The sequence below is a fragment of the Tachypleus tridentatus genome, chromosome 8 (genome assembly GCF_004210375.1).
Source record: "Tachypleus tridentatus isolate NWPU-2018 chromosome 8, ASM421037v1, whole genome shotgun sequence".
Taxonomy (NCBI): Eukaryota; Metazoa; Arthropoda; class Merostomata; order Xiphosura; family Limulidae; genus Tachypleus; species Tachypleus tridentatus.
This window is the reverse complement of record NC_134832.1, coordinates 130,844,286-130,862,762: the sequence shown is the minus strand read 5'-3', so window position 1 is coordinate 130,862,762 and position 18,477 is coordinate 130,844,286. Positions and strand designations below refer to the sequence as shown.

General features: G+C 31.6%; 1 protein-coding gene across 7 annotated transcripts in view; it reads left to right on the top strand.

The window, feature by feature from the left end:
• The window catches only part of LOC143223495 (mitogen-activated protein kinase kinase kinase 7-like), a 91,647-nt gene that overhangs the window by 42,820 nt on the left and 30,350 nt on the right, over positions 1–18,477 (top strand). For 5 of the 7 annotated variants that reach the window (XM_076451551.1, XM_076451554.1, XM_076451550.1 and 2 more), the window contains 4 exons: positions 4,762–4,897; positions 7,131–7,199; positions 11,116–11,240; positions 16,416–16,544. In XM_076451551.1, coding sequence (XP_076307666.1) covers positions 4,762–4,897; positions 7,131–7,199; positions 11,116–11,240; positions 16,416–16,544 — 459 coding nt within the window. The remainder of the gene's footprint in view (positions 1–4,761; positions 4,898–7,130; positions 7,200–11,115; positions 11,241–16,415; positions 16,545–18,477) is intronic. The other 2 variants (XM_076451555.1, XM_076451556.1) reach the window with 1 other exon arrangement.

The following is an 18,477-nucleotide window of genomic DNA, read 5'->3' as shown; positions in this document are numbered from 1 at the left end:
GGGTATTTCCTCATGAACTTGGAGGCTCAGATTTGGTATGTGATACCACCAAACATATTTGCTGTTTCTGTCATAACAATGTTATAATGTTGTAGTCAATTCTGTCATACATTGGTAACAAATTAGCTCAAGAGTTTAATGTAGGTGCTATTGCTCACTTATTTTTGCTTTTGCTTTTTTAATAATTAACAATGACAGCAGATAGTCTTGGTAGTTTTGGCACAACTAAAAACAACAAAAAAAAAAGGTATGTGGCTGAAATTATGATCATCTGTAGTAGAAACAAGAATAGAACCCAAAACTCTTGAATCATAAGGCTACACACCTAATTACCAGAAACTGTAATAACTTCAATTAGTTTATTATTTTTGTGAATTGTGATGCTACATGATTAAGCTGAACTAACATACATTAATTAAAATAATAATTATAAATCATAATGGCACATTTTGATAACTTAGATATTTGTAATAATTGGAAACACCAATTTTGATGAGTTGATTATTTAGCAACATCATTTGAGTTAACTATAAATTCTATTAAACAATTACTTTATGTGATGCGAGTTGTTATAATAAATAAAACTGATTATTACAAACAATTAGGTCAATTACTGAGCACTAATTTTGTGATAAAATCTGTGCAAGTGGTAGATTATAGGTAATAATTATTTATGTGTGTTATGGCAAGATTTACTTTCATTTTTTTTTCTTCAAACTTGGTTAAATAATTCTTCACAATATGGTACTCTCCACTCACAAGATAAGCTTTACTTGTTTTGTGTTACCCTTTATTTCCACCCTTTTTGAATGCATACCTCAAGCCTTGAAGCCTCTCTCTATTGGAATACAAAATTCCAATATGTCTCATAAAAATCATTATGTATTACCTCTCCACCAGTAGGAGAGCACTACTATCATGGGACCTGTGACTTCATGTACATGCTGCCACCAAATTATCACTTCTTATTTGCTCGGTTGTAGATGCCTTTCTTTAGAACACTTATTATCCTAGAAGTTGTTTAAATCTTCTTTAACTTAGTTCAGATATCCTTAATTTCATTTCAATTTTCTTTTAGAGCATTTGATTTACCCATGTTTGCCATACCTTTTTTACTCATTTCATATCACACATGAATTCCAAAGTTACTGTTTCCACTTTGGATGAACATCACTCATCTGTTAACACACTTTTGGTTGCAGGCATGAGTGCCCCTTTGTTCTTGTCCTTATTCTTCCTGTACTTTTTGAACCTTTTACAGGTGTAAGCTGAAGATAATTTTGTTTCCCCCTCTCCTAAAGTTTGCTGTGTCTTCCCACATCTTCCTGAGGATTCTGTTTAACCTTCTTTGGTTTTCTCAAAGCTTATATCTTAGGTATGTGTTCTTTCATTTCTTCCTATTTTTCCTTATTTCCCAGAACCCTTTTGTTTTGGTTTACACTGTATTTTTGCCATCGCTTTTGGTGGTGACATTGATGTGCCTGTCTCCAGTAGTCTATCCTTGCAACTTTTTTTGAGTGGGCTACCACATTTTGGATCACCAGTTGTGGGTTCAGTTTACTTATTTATGAGATAGATCTCAAAATTTTCTGTTCATTCTTCCTCTGCTCCATTTTCCAGCCTTGATTTTACTCTTCCTTCCTTCACCATATCTCAATTTGTCAGTGTGTTCCATTTCTGTTTTCATTTATCCTAGGCATAGTCTTTGCATCTTGCCATTTGTTGGTGTGTAAGCCCCTAATTACCTTGGTTTTGGTCCATAGTTTCCCATCCTCCAGTCTTTACTGTCAATGCCTTCAGCCACAATTGGTTGTATCCTTTGGTGTGGCTTCTAATGGTCACACAGGGGGCACAAGATTCTCATTCCTTGTGTTTTTTGCATTATAGATTTTTGTTATTGGTCAATCATCTTTGGCTTTCTATGTGTGCAAGTGGGGCTTTTACTGCCCCAGAATATTGACTTAGGTTTTCAGGCTTTTCACCCAACAGTTGCCTGTATCTCTGAGTATCTCATGTGACTTTTTGAGAAGGGTTCTTCAGTCTCCCAGATTTTGGGTGTCTAGCAGCATTATCCCATGCCTTTCATTTTATGCCATTTTCACATGGTCCTTGCTTCTTTTATCCTTTCCATGTTGATTTGTTCCTTCTGGCTCCATTGGCTACTGAGGTATCTGTTGCTGCAGGTGTGGGACATTCTTATGGCTGTTTCTGCATTCACCATACTTCTATTTGTAAGTGTGTTCCCTGTTTCACCTTTCTTTGATGGCATATTTTTTTCTCCTCCTGACCTGCAGTCATTGTAGGTCAGCTAATTTTGTCCTCAAAGTTCTTGGGTCTTTGCACAGCTCTTTCTCCCTTATTCTTCATCTGGATAGGTTTTTTCTCCATACAGCATCTGAGACTCATGATGTTCAGGTCTCCTTTTCTCACACCTGCTAATCTTCAGTTTCTCATTTTGCCCTCCTCCTGATCCATATAGACCCCTCTGTCCTTTCTGTACCCTCCATTGTTATATTGCTCATGTAGCTTATTTTTGGGATCCTTGTTTCTACCTGTTTCTCCCTTTGCAGTCTTCTTCCCATTACCTTTACCCAGTTGCCATAACCAACTGGGTTTGATTTTTGATCCAGGTGACTTATTCCTTCTTGTCTACTTCTGGATATGATCTCTTTAACATTTACTCCCATTAGCTACATCACCTTCCCTTTTCACTTGTCTCTCATTTTTATTAGTCATTGGAAGAGATTCTATTATAGAGGATGTGAAGGACTTCTTACATCTTTATCTCTCATTATCTACAACACATTGCTCTTTTGCTTCCCCAGAGAATTACCTCCTGCCTATGGCTATTATACTAACTTCAGTTCAACTTAACATGAGGTAAGTCTCTAATAATGCTTTCTTTTCTTTCAGGGTCCCTGCTTCAGCTTCATTTTAGAAACCTGCTCTGTGGCAAGTGATGCCTGACCAGACCATACCTATGGACAGCACTGGGTAAAGCAGAGGGGATTGCTGCCTCTCCCTGCCATGTTTAGATTGAATAAATCAGGTGCATTCTGCTTTTAAAGATAAGGTTTCATGATCACCCATTGCACTGTCTCATGATGTTGCAGTCCCTTCAGAATCTCCAGAGTATTCCTGCCCTCATTCTTCTAGTGGAGTGCAGGAGTCTTTCCCACTTATCAGTTTCAAGCTGCTGGGTGATTGACTATGGGGTCAAACTACTGGATGGATTCCACAAAGATGGCTCTAACCATTCAGTTCAAAGTAGGATGGTGGTGTTCTGCCAGTGTAGAGGGAGTTACAAAATCCTTTGGATGAATGATTTACCCAGAGTTGAGCTGCCAAAATGCAATTCACCTCTCTTATTTGATGCCCTTCTTTTACCCTTGCATGGATGCTGATACTTAGCAAGTGAGGTTTTGGAGCTCGAGCAAATCAATCACGTAAGTCCCCACACAAGTTTTAGATTGTCCATCTTCCACTTGCATTTGCTCTTCTGTGAAGTGGGTCACAAAAGGTTTTCAGGGCATGTTTTTGCTTCTGTTGTGGGTTTTTCCTCATTCTGAGGTTGTTTACAATTCTGTATTCTTAGTCTTCTCATAGGTTTCTTCTGGACTCTGGGACTCAAGGTGAAGAAGATATAGGTCCTCATCCTATCCTCACGAGGATGTCAGTACCTGACAAATAAAGTTTTGGATGTAGTTGACTTGTCAAGTGCAGTTTGTCATGCTCTCGGCTTTCTACACCTTGGGGCACATCACTTATTAACACCCTTCCATCATGAGATTGAGCAATGCTATTTCTTTTATGTCTCTTTGTTACACCATTCTTTCCCACATTGATGTGCTCCTTTTTTGTTCTGCCATATATATTCTTCCTGACCTTTTCACTTTTCATGGCAAAGAGATACCAAGCTCAGATGTGGTGAGATGCCCATCTTTAAATCTTTGGGTCTGTTCCTCTGAATTAAACAGTGTTCTTCAGACACTTTCGGGGGATATGTCTGTGCTTCCCTTACATAAGTCCCTCCTCCAGTTCAAAATGGAATTCAAGCTCATTTGGTGAGTGAAGGGAAAGTACAGTATCGAAAGTTATAATTTTTGCATAGGTACTTCCTTCTTTTCAAATTTCCCACTACCTTTCAGTACTTATGTCTTCTGTCAAATTTCGAAGTGACAGTTAAGGGGTGGCTCATAGAGGAGTCATTTGTGTCATGTGATAGTAGTGCTTTCTTATTGGTGTAGAGGTGTTGCATAGTGATTTACATGAGAGACATGTTGGAACTTTGAATTTCAATAGAGGGAGGGTTGAAGACTTGTAGAATGTGTGCTTAAAAGTTCACAAAAAGAGAGATAAGCACAAAACAAGAAAAACTATTCTTGTGAGAGGGATGAAGTACCTATCAGAAATACATTTTTGTTTATGAAAATTATAATTTTAAATAAAGTGGTTTTCAGACAGTAATGATTTTAAAATAAATATTAAAGTTTTGTTATCCCTTCTTTTTCTTTCTATAATGGTTTTATATGACATTAAAAGTGTTAAAGTTAGTTGTACTTTTGATGATTGTGTTTTTCATTTCAGGATCTGTACTAGTCGGGGCATTTCTAACTGTTTTGTTTGGTGATAAATAGCACTTATTTTGGCATGTGTTTCTTTTAAAACTAGTTTTTAGTTATTATTTTTCCCCTATTTCTTATGGACAGTTAAAATAGATTTCAAAAGTGTGTGTATTTATTATACAGTTACTATTTTCAGTACTACACTGCATGCCTGAAGTGCATTATACAGCAGCTCATGCAATCAGCTGGACTCTTCAGTGTGCAAGAGGTGTGGCTTATCTCCATAATCTAAAGCCCAATGCTTTGGTACACAGAGATCTTAAGCCCCCAAAGTAAGTGATGCAGCTCTAAGAATTTTTGTTTTTTGAAAACATTGTTGCCACATTAAAACAAAAAAACAATTAATGATGTACATATGTAGGTGTATCTTTATGAACTGTCACAATTACTTTAAGTGTTAATTTTAGTTTTTATAATCATATATCAGTGAAGTTTGTACAGACCCTATCAGCTTTTTAAACACATTTTTCTAAAATTTATGTGCATTAAATTACTTGTATGTCCATAACTTCTATCATTACATTATTCCTAACATGTGTGCCACAGAGAAATAAAAAAAAATTAATGTTGCAGTTAATCTAATTTGTTACTGTTTGAAAGTATTATTGTCAAAATTGGTATAACTTTATTAATGTTCAATACCACTGTTGTAAATTTAGTGGTTTGAACAAAAATAAATTTCTTGTGTCCAATTATTTAGTATAGTTCCAGTTTTTAACTTTCAGCTGATAAGATATCAGGCTAAAATGTGATGAATCACTGTTTCTGTTATTCAAAACAGTATTGATACACCTCACATGTAAATAAGCAGTTTTCTATGGAATAGGAGACCAGAAGTGTTTTACTAGTTGTGTGTGAGAAGAGAACACATTTACATACAAGTCATAGAATTTACAGGCTTTTTTTTTTTTTACCAGGTATTAAGGTTTTTTTATTTTTCAAATATAAGCTTTCAAGTCAAGTTCTTGCAAGAACTCATCTTATTTAGAAGGGAATAGTTTAAACAATAAATATTGCACACATATAAATGCATTTTAATACACTACACGTGTTGACAACATTGCAAGCAAGAAGTTAATAATAAACATCAAAGCAATATATGAAGAAAGGAGATTTTTTTCACATTACTGATGAAATATACCAGTGGAATTTTCTTTATCACCTAGTGTATGCAAACTTGGTGTAGAAGAAATTAAAAATTATGCAGTACATCTGTTGACTATATACAACTTAAATAATTCTGGTATGGGGATGACACTTTCTTTATTTTGTGTTAAGTAAGATAAAATTAGGTGATTTTCTTGAACATCCTAACAATCAGTGCTCATTGATTCGTGACAACTACCCTATCCCATAAGTGCTTAGGCAGTAATTCACCCATGTTTTGAATGGAGAGTTGTCTAATAAAAGTGGGTAAAAGAGTGAACAATGGATGACAAAGTGGGCAAAAATATGAAATTGATTCCAGTACAGCTGAAATATATTTATGCATTGAATTTTATTATTATTATTTTTTTTAATACTACTTCACTTTATATGTAATGTAGGGTTTAGCTCCTTAAAGAGACCAATTGTCTAGTGTACAAAGCATTGAGTATTCTACATGTTCACCAGTACTTGGCTGTTAATTCTTATTTCACCCTGTATATAAGTTACTTAATGGAACACTAGGTTTTAGTTAGAGAGCTAACTTCAAGGAGTAATAATAACATTGTTTACACTGGAATTATGATTTTTTTTTTCAATTACTACTAGTTATTATGACTAAACACTGACATTATGCACTGTCCAGAAACACACAAAGTAGGTTTAGGTTTAAACTAACGTTAATGATAAATTAGTTGTAGAGTTATCTTGATTGAAAGAAGAAGAAAGATGAACAGATTTGGTGAATTGGTCACTTTCTGGTTTGGTATATTAGCAATGGTTTCTTTCCTTGCTTAGGAGCTTTTTAGGTAGAGAAACAAATAAAAGTGAGTGACAGTCATATTTTGTATTAAAATTTTCTATCACTGCTGATTTTTGAGCATACATATAAGTATTAAGCCTTGACCGTTCATAAATACATATGTCATAAAATAATAAACAATGTAATGTAAAACATTATGCAACATATAACATTCATTTCATTTCTTACCTTCTATTATGATTTTACTTTTGAAAGAAATATTTATTCTTCAAATTTTTTCTCAGGTTTATAAATTTGTTATCATTAATTCCTGACTGTCTTATAACATAAGGTAATATATACCTTCAGTGTTAAACTTTAAATTGTGATGAGACAGTAACATTTAATACAAGGGAGAGTGGAAAGTTTACAGTCTGCAGTAATGATACCGGTATAAGTGTCTTGGTATTACAGCCATTTCTTCTGCTACTGATGGCATTCTGTGTGTTTGCCCGAGTTATGGTCTATTGCTCTGAAACATTTCTTCTGCAAGAGGTTTTAACATAGTGTACTGTGGTCAATATTGTCCTCTCCTTCTCTTTACATGCTTTCCAAAGAACATCAACTTTGTTCAAGTGGAGACTTCTGAGGGTCCACTTTAGCAACTTAAAATCAAAGAAGTCCAGGTGAGATGTATGAAAATTGTAAAGAATATATTTCTGTTTGTTCTTGCATCTTGTGGGAAAACTGACATGTTGATTTGGACTTAGAACTGGATGCTTTGTTGTGATGATACTACATCTTCTTGGCATCCAGTTAGTGCAAGATATTTTCTCATGGTACAGTGGTGTCATCATGTTAGCCTGATAGTGTACAGAATACATCTTGACTTTATCTTTTTCCATCTTCCTGATTTTTAACTCACCATTATATCTGTAACTTACTGTACATCTCTTGTAAAATCATTTGACACATTCCCTTTATCATTTCTGTAATGTGTGACTGTCAGGATTTTAATATGTAGTTTGGAGTTTTATCATTTACTCAAGTATAAGTTTGCTTTGTTTAATGTGGTGACCCTTACTTTGATTTTTTTATATGAGAACACTTGCTGGATCCAATTCCATTCAGTTTTTTTCCTTTAAGAAAAGTTTATGAACACTGCTCTTGTGTCCTTTGAATAGATTTAAATCCATATGAGTGATCCTTTTTGTAGTTCTAAAGGGACCTCTATTTCAGCTCCACAGGACTGCTGTTCTTTTGGACTACTTTCTTTGACAAGCCATTTAACTTTTTTGTTACCTCCAGCATACAACTTGTAGCTAGTCCCATAGAACAGTCTGTCTTGTTTTTGTTTCCAGCTGGAATAATATCTTCCCTTGCTTTAGCAATACTGTTCACCCTTATAAGTATTGTTTTCTTAAATGATAAAATGAATTTTCCGTTACTCCATAAAGTTGTGTAGTGTAACCCTCCAAGAGTGGGTCAATTTGAGGCACTGTCTGCAGTTACACATTATCACACTTCATCTTAACTGTAACAGAAGGGAAGAGCTTTTTATGTGTAATCACAAACCATGCTTTAGGCCAGGGACAAGATGACTGAATATACATATTATTGCCATATATTGTGAAAAGCCCTTTGTATTTAGGAAATGCATGAAAATTAGTGATAAATAACATAACTACAATATAAATTTTTTATGGTCTGTTAACAATTTAATTCTTTCTGTAGTCAGACAACTTAGAATTTTCTTTCCAGAAAGGTTTGAACAATTGTAACCTTTCTTCTATGATGATGTATTATTGAATCCCAGTGTGGTTTTTGCAGTGTATGTATTATGTATGATGTGGCTATTGTCAAGACAGATGGTATATGTATATTCTAGCAAAATGATGAGAGACAAATGAAAAACTGTTAGTATTTCAAAATTCTGTGTTCGTGTTTCAGGTTATCATTGTGTTCTTTACATGTGCTGTATTTTTATATAAAGCTTAACCATGTCATAAAAATAATTATTTCTCCACCAACTGTTTTCTGTTGCAGTATTTTAATAAGTTCAAATGAACTTGACATTGTTAATAGAAACAGTTAATGAGTGCTTGTTACTAAATGACCTTTTTTGGCTAGAAATTATATTTAAATAATGGTCTCCAACAGATAAGTATGATTGCTAGAGATGGGAAGAAACAAAAATGTTATGAAAAAGTTGCATCCCTATTTATGTTTCACATTGACTTTATTTATGTTTAACATTTTACTGTTACTAGTTATCAAAGATGTCATGTTCCAGTACCATGTTGAACTTTGTGTTGTTACTAGTTATCAAAGATATCATGTTCCACTACCATATTGAACTTCGTGTTGTTACCAGTTATCAAAGATATCATGTTCCACTACCATATTGAACTTCGTGTTGTTACTAGTTATCAAAGACGTCATGTTCCACTACCATATTGAACTTCGTGTTGTTACTAGTTATCAAAGATGTCATGTTCAACTACCATATTGAACTTCGTGTTGTTACCAGTTATCAAAGATATCATGTTCAACTACCATATTGAACTTCGTGTTGTTACTAGTTATCAAAGATGTCATGTTCCAGTACCATATTGAACTTCGTGTTGTTACCAGTTATCAAAGATATCATGTTCAACTACCATATTGAACTTCGTGTTGTTACTAGTTATCAAAGATGTCATGTTCCACTACCATATTGAACTTCGTGTTGTTACCAGTTATCAAAGATATCATGTTCAACTACCATATTGAACTTCGTGTTGTTACTAGTTATCAAAGATGTCATGTTCCAGTACCATATTGAACTTCGTGTTGTTACCAGTTATCAAAGATATCATGTTCAACTACCATATTGAACTTCGTGTTGTTACTAGTTATCAAAGATGTCATGTTCCAGTACCATGTTGAACTTTGTGTTGTTACTAGTTATCAAAGATGTCATTGTCCACTACCGTGTTAAACATTTTGTTGGTACTAGTTATTAAAGGTGTTACTGCTCAGTACTATGTTGATCTTACGCTGTTGCTAGTTACCAAAGATGTCATTATCAAGTACAATTGAAACATTCTATAACTTGTAGGCACAAGTAGGAAAAGTTTGGATTATTTTAAAATCATTTAAAAAGAGAAATGAGAAAACACATGCAAATAGATCCATCATACTATAGTCAGCAACAGATAATGCCAGTTGTACTTATATGCTGGCTTTGTTGTTGTACACCTTGTGTATTAATTTTCCATTTGAAAATTTAGTTACATTCCCAGCTAGATACATTTGTTAGTATAATACTTTTTGTATAGTGTACATTTTATTATTGTTGTAGTTCATAAGTAAGATCATTTTCTAGATTTAAACATTATTAATTTCATTGAGAAAAGGTGGTTAGTGGCAAAAGCAACATTAGTAGGATGTTAAGATAACCTGGGAAATGGTATTGTCCTAAACCTAATGTATATACATATGAAGAAAAGACAACATAACATGTGAAATAGTGTTATTACACCAAGAGAAATGGAAACAAACATGTATTGATCAAAACAAAACACAAGATATGAATTAATTGCTTTAAATTGAGAGAAATCTGTGATTCAAAAGCTGCTGTATTTATCTTATCAGTGAATAATAGTGCACAGTAATAATGGTAATTTCTTAAGAAATGTATTAGCATGTGTTTCTATCATTATTTGTAGTAGACAAAATACATCAGTGTTTGTGTTGAAATACAATCACATATATTTGTTGTTGTTGGAAAATTAATAATGAGAAGAGCCTGCCAGAGTACAACATATTTTTTAAGTTACCTCCTTAGAACAATCATTGCCTTTTATGCTTATATCTTATTCAAGGATTATCAATTTAAAAAATATGATTGAAAAAAGAGGATATACTTTTAGTCTCAACATCAATTTATGTCACCATGAATTTGAATTAAATTTATCACTTTGTAAGTTACGTTTCAATATACATTTATTGTGTATGTGAATTACAACATGAATTTGTGATCTTAAAAGTTTCTCCTGTGTTTTGCTTTACTTACCTTTTGGTAATTTTCTGCTTGTATCTAACACATATCTTGTCAATGTTTTTGAACATCTTTATACGTATTTGACCATTGTCTGAGATCAAGTAATTCAGATTTATGGGCACAGGTTTTGTCATTTTTGTTCGTGTTTGCAATTAGATAGTCCAGGTCTATGGACACAAAGTTTATAGTTTTCATCCATAAGCTGTGAGGCTGCAATTTATTACAGTTACAAAGTGCTGTGTATCCTGTATGTAGACATGGCCAGAATATATGTATTTGAATAAAATTATGAAACCTGACCATATTTAATGGGGCAGTACTTTTTGGAGATATGTTAAAATATTTATTGTTTTATATCAAGGGTTGTACTAAATTTTTTTTTATTATCTACTGAACTGGATGTGTTGTGCATTTTGACACATAAATGTCATCTGTATTGGTCAACATTTCAGCATTTGATTTGAGATTAATGTACTTACTTACTGAACTTATACTTTAGAGTTTAACTAACTGATTCTACTTTATAATGAAATCTGTATTGTTTCTGTCTATTTCAGCTTGTTATTGGTAATGGGTGGAACTGTGCTCAAAATCTGTGATTTTGGAACAGCCTGTGATATTCAAACTCATATGACAAATAACAAAGGAAGTGCTGCTTGGATGGCACCTGAAGTGTTTGAAAGTAAGAATACTTTCTTTATGTGTGTGACTTAGTTACTGCTACTGTAATCTAATAAAAAACACCTTAGGGTGAAAAGAAAGGTGTAACCAAACAAGGATTGAGCATGTGACTTGAATGAATTAAGTCAAAATTGGTAACTACATATGTAGCATGGTAAGAATATTACAGCAAATATTGATTCATGCCCCAAGTTGAACAGAAAACATGGCTGCCAAGTTTGATTTCATTCTTTTAATTCACATGTTAAATTATTTTCTGACCACACCTTTTTTTCACACCTAAGGTGTTTTTTAATTAGATATCATGATTTTTATCAATACACACCAAAAACATTACACCAAATTAAAAAGTGACACTCAGTAGTAACTAAAATTACCTTTATGACAGCAACCCAATTATTCCAAACCAAATTATACTTTACAGAACCAAATAGATTATTTAAAATATATGGTGATAGATTTTTCTTTCCAAAATAGTATTAATAGTTTCCCTTACAGTAGTACCATGGATTCTACATCAACAGGTTTTTGTTATGACCCACAGGCACTCAGTACAGCTGTATCAAGCATCACCATTTACTCAAATTGTTTACGCTATTATTATGTGATGCTAAACACTCTTTAATTAGGAGAATTTCAAAAAGTTTAGCAAATATGTGCTTAAAATTGAAATGGATAATGAGTAATAATTGTCCATCTATAATCTAGTTTGCTTGACCTAACCAATACTGATTTATATGCATGAACTTTTACCCTGTAGTTTTGCCAATTTTGCTCTTAAGTAAAGCTGTAGTAAACATTTCAGTCTAGAAGCTCACATTACTTTTTTGCACAAGCAAAAGTTATCAGTTTTTGTTGAATAACTTTGTGCATGTGGCTTGCAATTAGACCAAATCTGACATCTAATTTTAGGTTATAAAGATCTTTTGGTAAACCAAATTAAAAAAAAAATAATATGAAAGCTATGTATGCTTCTTTATCAAATAAAGTTTCCATCCTTTTAGAGCAAAGAAGAAAATAAAAAGGAAAAGAATCAAAATTAAAAATTGGAGATTTTATATCTCATGCATTTCTTAATGAATTGCTTTAAAGTTTGGTACATTATGTAAGGGTCCAGTAAGAGCACATGTACTGTAAAAGTGTGATAGTTTAGGTTGCCACAGTCTGAATTGTAAAAAATGAAAAAATCATTAAACTATCACTCCCATTAATACACACAGTTTCCTGTGGGTTCTTTGGGCTGCATGACCCAATACTGGGTAACTTTAAATAATTTGTGTGATCAAAACAAAAGGTTTTCCCTTTTATTCAGTATATTAATAACTACTATACCAATTCCACTAAAAGTAATTGAAATTAGAAGTGTATTGTGTTCTAGATAGATTTGTAGCTAATCCATCAAATACCTATTGATTAGGGATTTTCTGTCTGTGAATTTCTTTGCCATCTTGTTTATGACAACCTTCAATGTACATATGTAGTCTTCATTAGCATGTATTGGCTACAGAGCCCACTCCTTTCATTGTTAATCCTCTTGTCGTGATCTGTTGATTTTTCCCTTTATTTTATTTTACAAATTTTCCATAGTTTTGATTAAATTTTTTGTGTCTGTTTATCTTGTTTAAAAAAAGTCACTTGAAAAATTATCATTTTGTTTATATTTATGTTAGTATATTTCTTCAAGGAACCTTTTTACTGATGTTCAAACTTGCTCTGCAGTACATAGCAAAACATTTAAATTTGGTGTTCCTCTTTCTTTTGCTTTTTTTGTTATTACATGATAACTCAAAAACTAAAACCAGTTTCAAATAAAGTATCTGCTTTTATAAATGTTACTAATAAATAGTAATTTTAAAAAATCATAATTCTAGCATAAACAGTGTTATCATTACTCCTTGAAGTTAGTTTTTATGGTAATTTAGTGTTGCTTTAAGAAAGCTTAAGTACAGAGTGAAACAGAAATTATCAGCCAATAATAGATAATTAATAAATATTACAAGTGGAACATCATTGTTTTTAAAACTTGGTTAGAAATACAAGTTTCTTATGCCTGTCGAAACACTGCTTTAAAAACAACAACAACAATCAAACAAGTAATGACAAAAACTTTTCAAAAAATTAAGTAAATGTAGTGATGGCTTATATCAAACCTTTAAAAACCATGTAAATAATATAGTAGGGATGGTATTTGCATAATTCCTACGTAATAGAACAGGCAAGAATTAAAATATAACAATTAATATAATTATTCAAACATAGTTGAATATAATTTATCCTCTTTTTGTCTGTTAGTATCCTACTACAATGTGTGCCTGTACTTTACTTGTGTGTGTGTGTAAAGGCTAGTTTTCTTTTGGTAATGCTCCATTCCTATGTGTTGCTTTATGTGTTAGTCTATGCATATATTTAGCTTGACATAAGCATGTTGAAGTTCTCAATGAAGTTTAAATGTGCAATTTAAAGACTACTAACTTTATAATTTTTATTAGAATTTCCAACATTATTTTGTTTAATTATTACTCTTTTTGCATTAATTGTCTTATTTTCTTTTTTGCTGTCTCCAAAATGTATGACCAATAGTCATAACTAATTATGGTATTTGAAATTACATTTTAGGTTTAAACTTTGTGATAGAATTTTTACCATAAACCTTAGGCCTATTGGTTTGTTGTGCTTCAAATTCTTACTGCTTTTAAAGCTGTATGAATTAATTAGAATAATATATTCTGGTACATGTGAAATATGGATGGATTTGTGATGTGGTCATAATCTAGAGAATAAAATGAAAAGAATAAAAATCATTTGAATAAGAATTTTATATAATTTTCATAAATTTATATAAAAGTCATGAACTGTGGCATGATACTACTATTTCTCTGTTGAATAAAATGTAATGTGTGTGTGTGTGTGTGTGTGTGTGTATAAAATCCAACTATCCTTTCTTTTGTGCATGCAATGCTCATATTATGAATAATTTTTATTTTAAATTTGCACCATTCTTTATTTTTTAAGACAGTAACTCAAAAATGTTTTTGTTTTGCAGTATAATGTTATTGTTTTGTATGATAAAAGGGGATGTCTGGTGAACAAACTGAAGGAAGGGTGGGGATCCCCTTTATATATATATATATATAAAACTACAATCTGTCATTTTTCGGAGGTCAAAAAAGACTAGTAAAAAATAAATAAAAGTGGTTTATTTTTATTAAGTAAAAGAAAGCACATGCATAGTTAATGATGTAATTATTTCCTCACTGTAACACTAAGTCTTTATTCAAGGCTTTACTTCTGAGAATTTAATAACTTTTCATTAGGTTATTTCTTTTCGTTGTTGCTTTCAAACTTACATCCAGAAAATTAATTCAAGAATACTGTATTGAACATACTTTGAAGATATATCTTACTAATGAAAATTGGCATATATTTCCCATTCTAATTTGTTAATGCTGTCTTTTATGTAACCGTATGTAAATTTTCTGCTTAATCAGTAACCTCTGAAAGATGTCACCTATTATACTCTGTAGTTGTTGACCAAAACATTTGTGGTCGTAACTGCTTTTTATTTTGTTCTTAGATTGCTTTGTTTATTTTTCTGTAGTTATTTAAACCTACTGTTTATAAAATTTTGTTTGGTCATTGGGAAGATTTTACTGGATTCTTAAACTTTTAGGTAGAATCAATCCTCTCTCGTTTCTGTGATAGCTAATGCTCTCAGTCAGAAAAAATTAAATATATCAATTTTATTGATAATATTAAAAATTGTAAGGTTATAAAGTTAAACTTGAAATAAATAAATCTGGTGTTATGATTGGTAGGTCCTGATTTCGGTTTTATTCTTAAGTAAACAATACAATATCGTAAGTTTATGGATCAGTAAGTGTTTTTTTAAATGTGGATTTCTGTTTATACTTAGGCCACAAATAAGGTAACTACAAATTTTATAACATTAAATTTAATTTTTTGTTACTTTCTGATGTATTTTTTAAGGTGTAGCAATGCTTAGAGAGGAGTGTTGAGCATTTTTATTTTGCTTGAAGTGGCATTTTTAGAAGGAGTCCAGCAAAACTTTAATGTAATACCGTGAACCACAGTAGTGGTTCATAATATCATAATTGTAAGGAATTGCACAATATCCTAATAGAATGTTTGGCCAAAACGCTCCTTAAACCATAAAGATTCAGTTCATACAACACTTTAAAACCTTTACTATTGATTGCTAAGGTTATGCACAAAAAAGTGCATGTTAGACTTACAAGGAAAATAAAATTGCTCGAAATGGCCTATATTGCACTAAAATCTTTTGTAGAATACTTGACAGGATATTTCAAAGGTTGTGGGGATTAGTGAAGAGTCAGTTTTTTTCTTTATTTTACGTAGGCCAAAAAACTTAAAGTTCCCCTCATAAGTTGCAATTTCACCAGTTAAAACTGAATGAGTATTGAAAATAGTGAAATAAATGTGAGCCTGGAGAGGACACACAAATCTTTCAAAAATAGTTTTGTCAGCTTCTATTTACTGTGTGTGTTTTGTTATTTTCTACGTGTGAGGTATTATATACTCTAGTAATTAATATAAAAAAAGTGATATAGATTGATTAAGGCTTTTTGGGCTGGATACAACTCAACCTGATGTGTTCTTCTATGGAGCAAAAGTCCTTTCCAGTAGCTGTGTGTGGTTAAAATGATATTATTTTTTTACTGGATACCACATAGGGCTAGTAGAAAATGATCTGTTCAAAATTATCATAAGTTTTAGTGTGTTGTAATGTCATATAAACTACCAATAAAATATTTCTACAGATTATGTAACTGTAAAATGTGATTGTATTAATACCATTACAAAGTGTGTATCTTGATATCTTGTATATTTTTCTGCTGTTTTTTTTTTTAAGAATGTAGTAAATAACCTGTAATAACTGTAATGAAATGAATTCATGGCAGTTGCAAACTCTCTTTGTTAATCTGAAGATGATCCAAGAAGTTTGAAACATTGTTCTGTATTTTAATTAAAGTTTTAATACCCATATCAGCCATCTTGAAAGTACACAGCAGTATTACTTCTCTAAAGGTACTTGTATGCATTGGATTGTTTTTGCATCAACTATACTTTTCTTAATATTATTTACTTGTTATTTTTTATTTTGGTTCAAATTTTCCTATATATTTCTCTTCTCCAGGCAATAAATATAGTGAAAAATGTGATGTTTTCAGCTGGGGAATAATCTTATGGGAAGTACTTACCAGACGAAAGCCATTTGATGATATAGGAGGACCTGCATTTCGAATCATGTGGGCTGTCCACACAGGTTGGTTTTACTGCAGTAACTTTAATCCTTTTATTGTGAATCATGTTATTGATTGACTTCAAATATGGAGAATTCATCAGTTAACTGAAGAAAAGTTTACTCAGTTTATCAACAAACTGATTACTGTTAGAAAGTTATAACCTTTTAATTTTTTGTTTATGAAAATATATTTTGCTATTTCTATGAAGCCACATCTATAATAGCAAACCAAACATGCTGTTTATGAGCTCATTAAAAATATGTGTGAATAAATCAAAAATATAAATATTTAAAAATTATTATAGTTGTAGAAAAACAGTAATATTTGGTCTAGCAAAATGATTTGTGGAGTCTTCAATTAAATATAGTTCTTTTAGAAAGGGATTTTGCTTATGTAATTGAATGAATTAGAGTCTAAGTAGATTTAAGTGGGTAAAATTACATTTATTTAAAAGAATATGGTCAAACATTCAGCAGCATATGCAGTCAACATTTAATCTTGTATCTGATGATGACAGTACATGTTTGATTAAAGACAAACAAACAAAGAATTCACCTGCACGTTTACAAACTATTTAAATCATAATGTAAATGTCAATATGTAGTGAATAACTTGTAGAGAAGATGAAGTTGATTTTATAAGAGTTTTAACTATAGTTAAGATTTTCTTTATCAATTTTTTTGAGATTTTGCGACAGTAGAGAATACTCTTAAGATAAGTTATTGATAAACATTAAATTAACTTCTAATGATTTCAAATTTAGGAACATGGAAGAATTCATTGACAAACTTAAGGAATTATATAGTACTTTAAAGTAGTGGCAACATTTGTGTGCCAAATGCATTTGATATTTTATCATTTATTAAAGGTTTTAGTACAGATGAAATATTTTTGTAATTTCTCTGAATGTCATAATCTTCACTTTATAATTGTTGAAAGAGTAAATCTACCATAAACTTTGTTGATTTAAACTTTTGTACTCTTACATTCTCTGAGGTTCACAATCTGGGTGAGAACATTCAAATGAGACGTTAGTTTTACAAAATACAGAGGATATACTCCTATAATCTTTCATGGTGGTAGTTTTTATTTTAAAAAATCACAATTAGTGTAGAGGTTTATTCCATCATTTTGTTATAGGTCTAAACAACTTTTATTTCATTTTTTGTTTGAAGAAAGCAGAGCTGAATGTTTCTGTGAAATGATATATAGTCCTAGTTTTAGTTATTAAAAATACATGAGTATCCAAGCTGTATTCACCTCAAAACATATAAAACTCTGTGTGACGGTTTCCTTATCAATTGACCGAGCTTACTCTATTAGTTGAAGTTGTTACAGAAGGAAGCCTTAGTATTTAGATGGTCAACTTTCTAAATATATATATATATATATCACTACATAAATACTGATTGAATTGTCTGTAAAAAGTAACTGCATCACACAACAAATATAATCACAAGGGCACAAAGCATATTTATTTCATATTTTAAGTTATTAAGGATTCTGTCTTTAGTAAATTAGTAATATATAGATATTCTGTAGATTGCTGTTAATGGAATCCTTGTTATTCCAAAATGTGTAATAAAAATCTTTTGTGCTCCTGTGTTTGTGTGTTTTATTTTAGGAAAAAAAGCACTGTATGAACTGGCAATGTGTAATTAATGTTATTTTTCTAATTGTTATTTTTATTGCTACTTGTTAGAATTCTTTGTGCAGTTTTAATTTTATTTATTTCTGCATTGTGCATATAACTGTATGCAGTTCTGTATCAGTGTAATTGTTTTTGTTTTACTGCTTTGGCTTCCAAAACCAGTTTGAGAATACAAGTGCAAGAATTTTTGAAAACACTCCATATTCTATTTTTAAAGTTTTGTATCATGTTCACTCAGTCTCTTCAACAATCAACTTTAATTTTTAGAGTAATTTTTATTTACACTGAACTTCTTGTCTGGC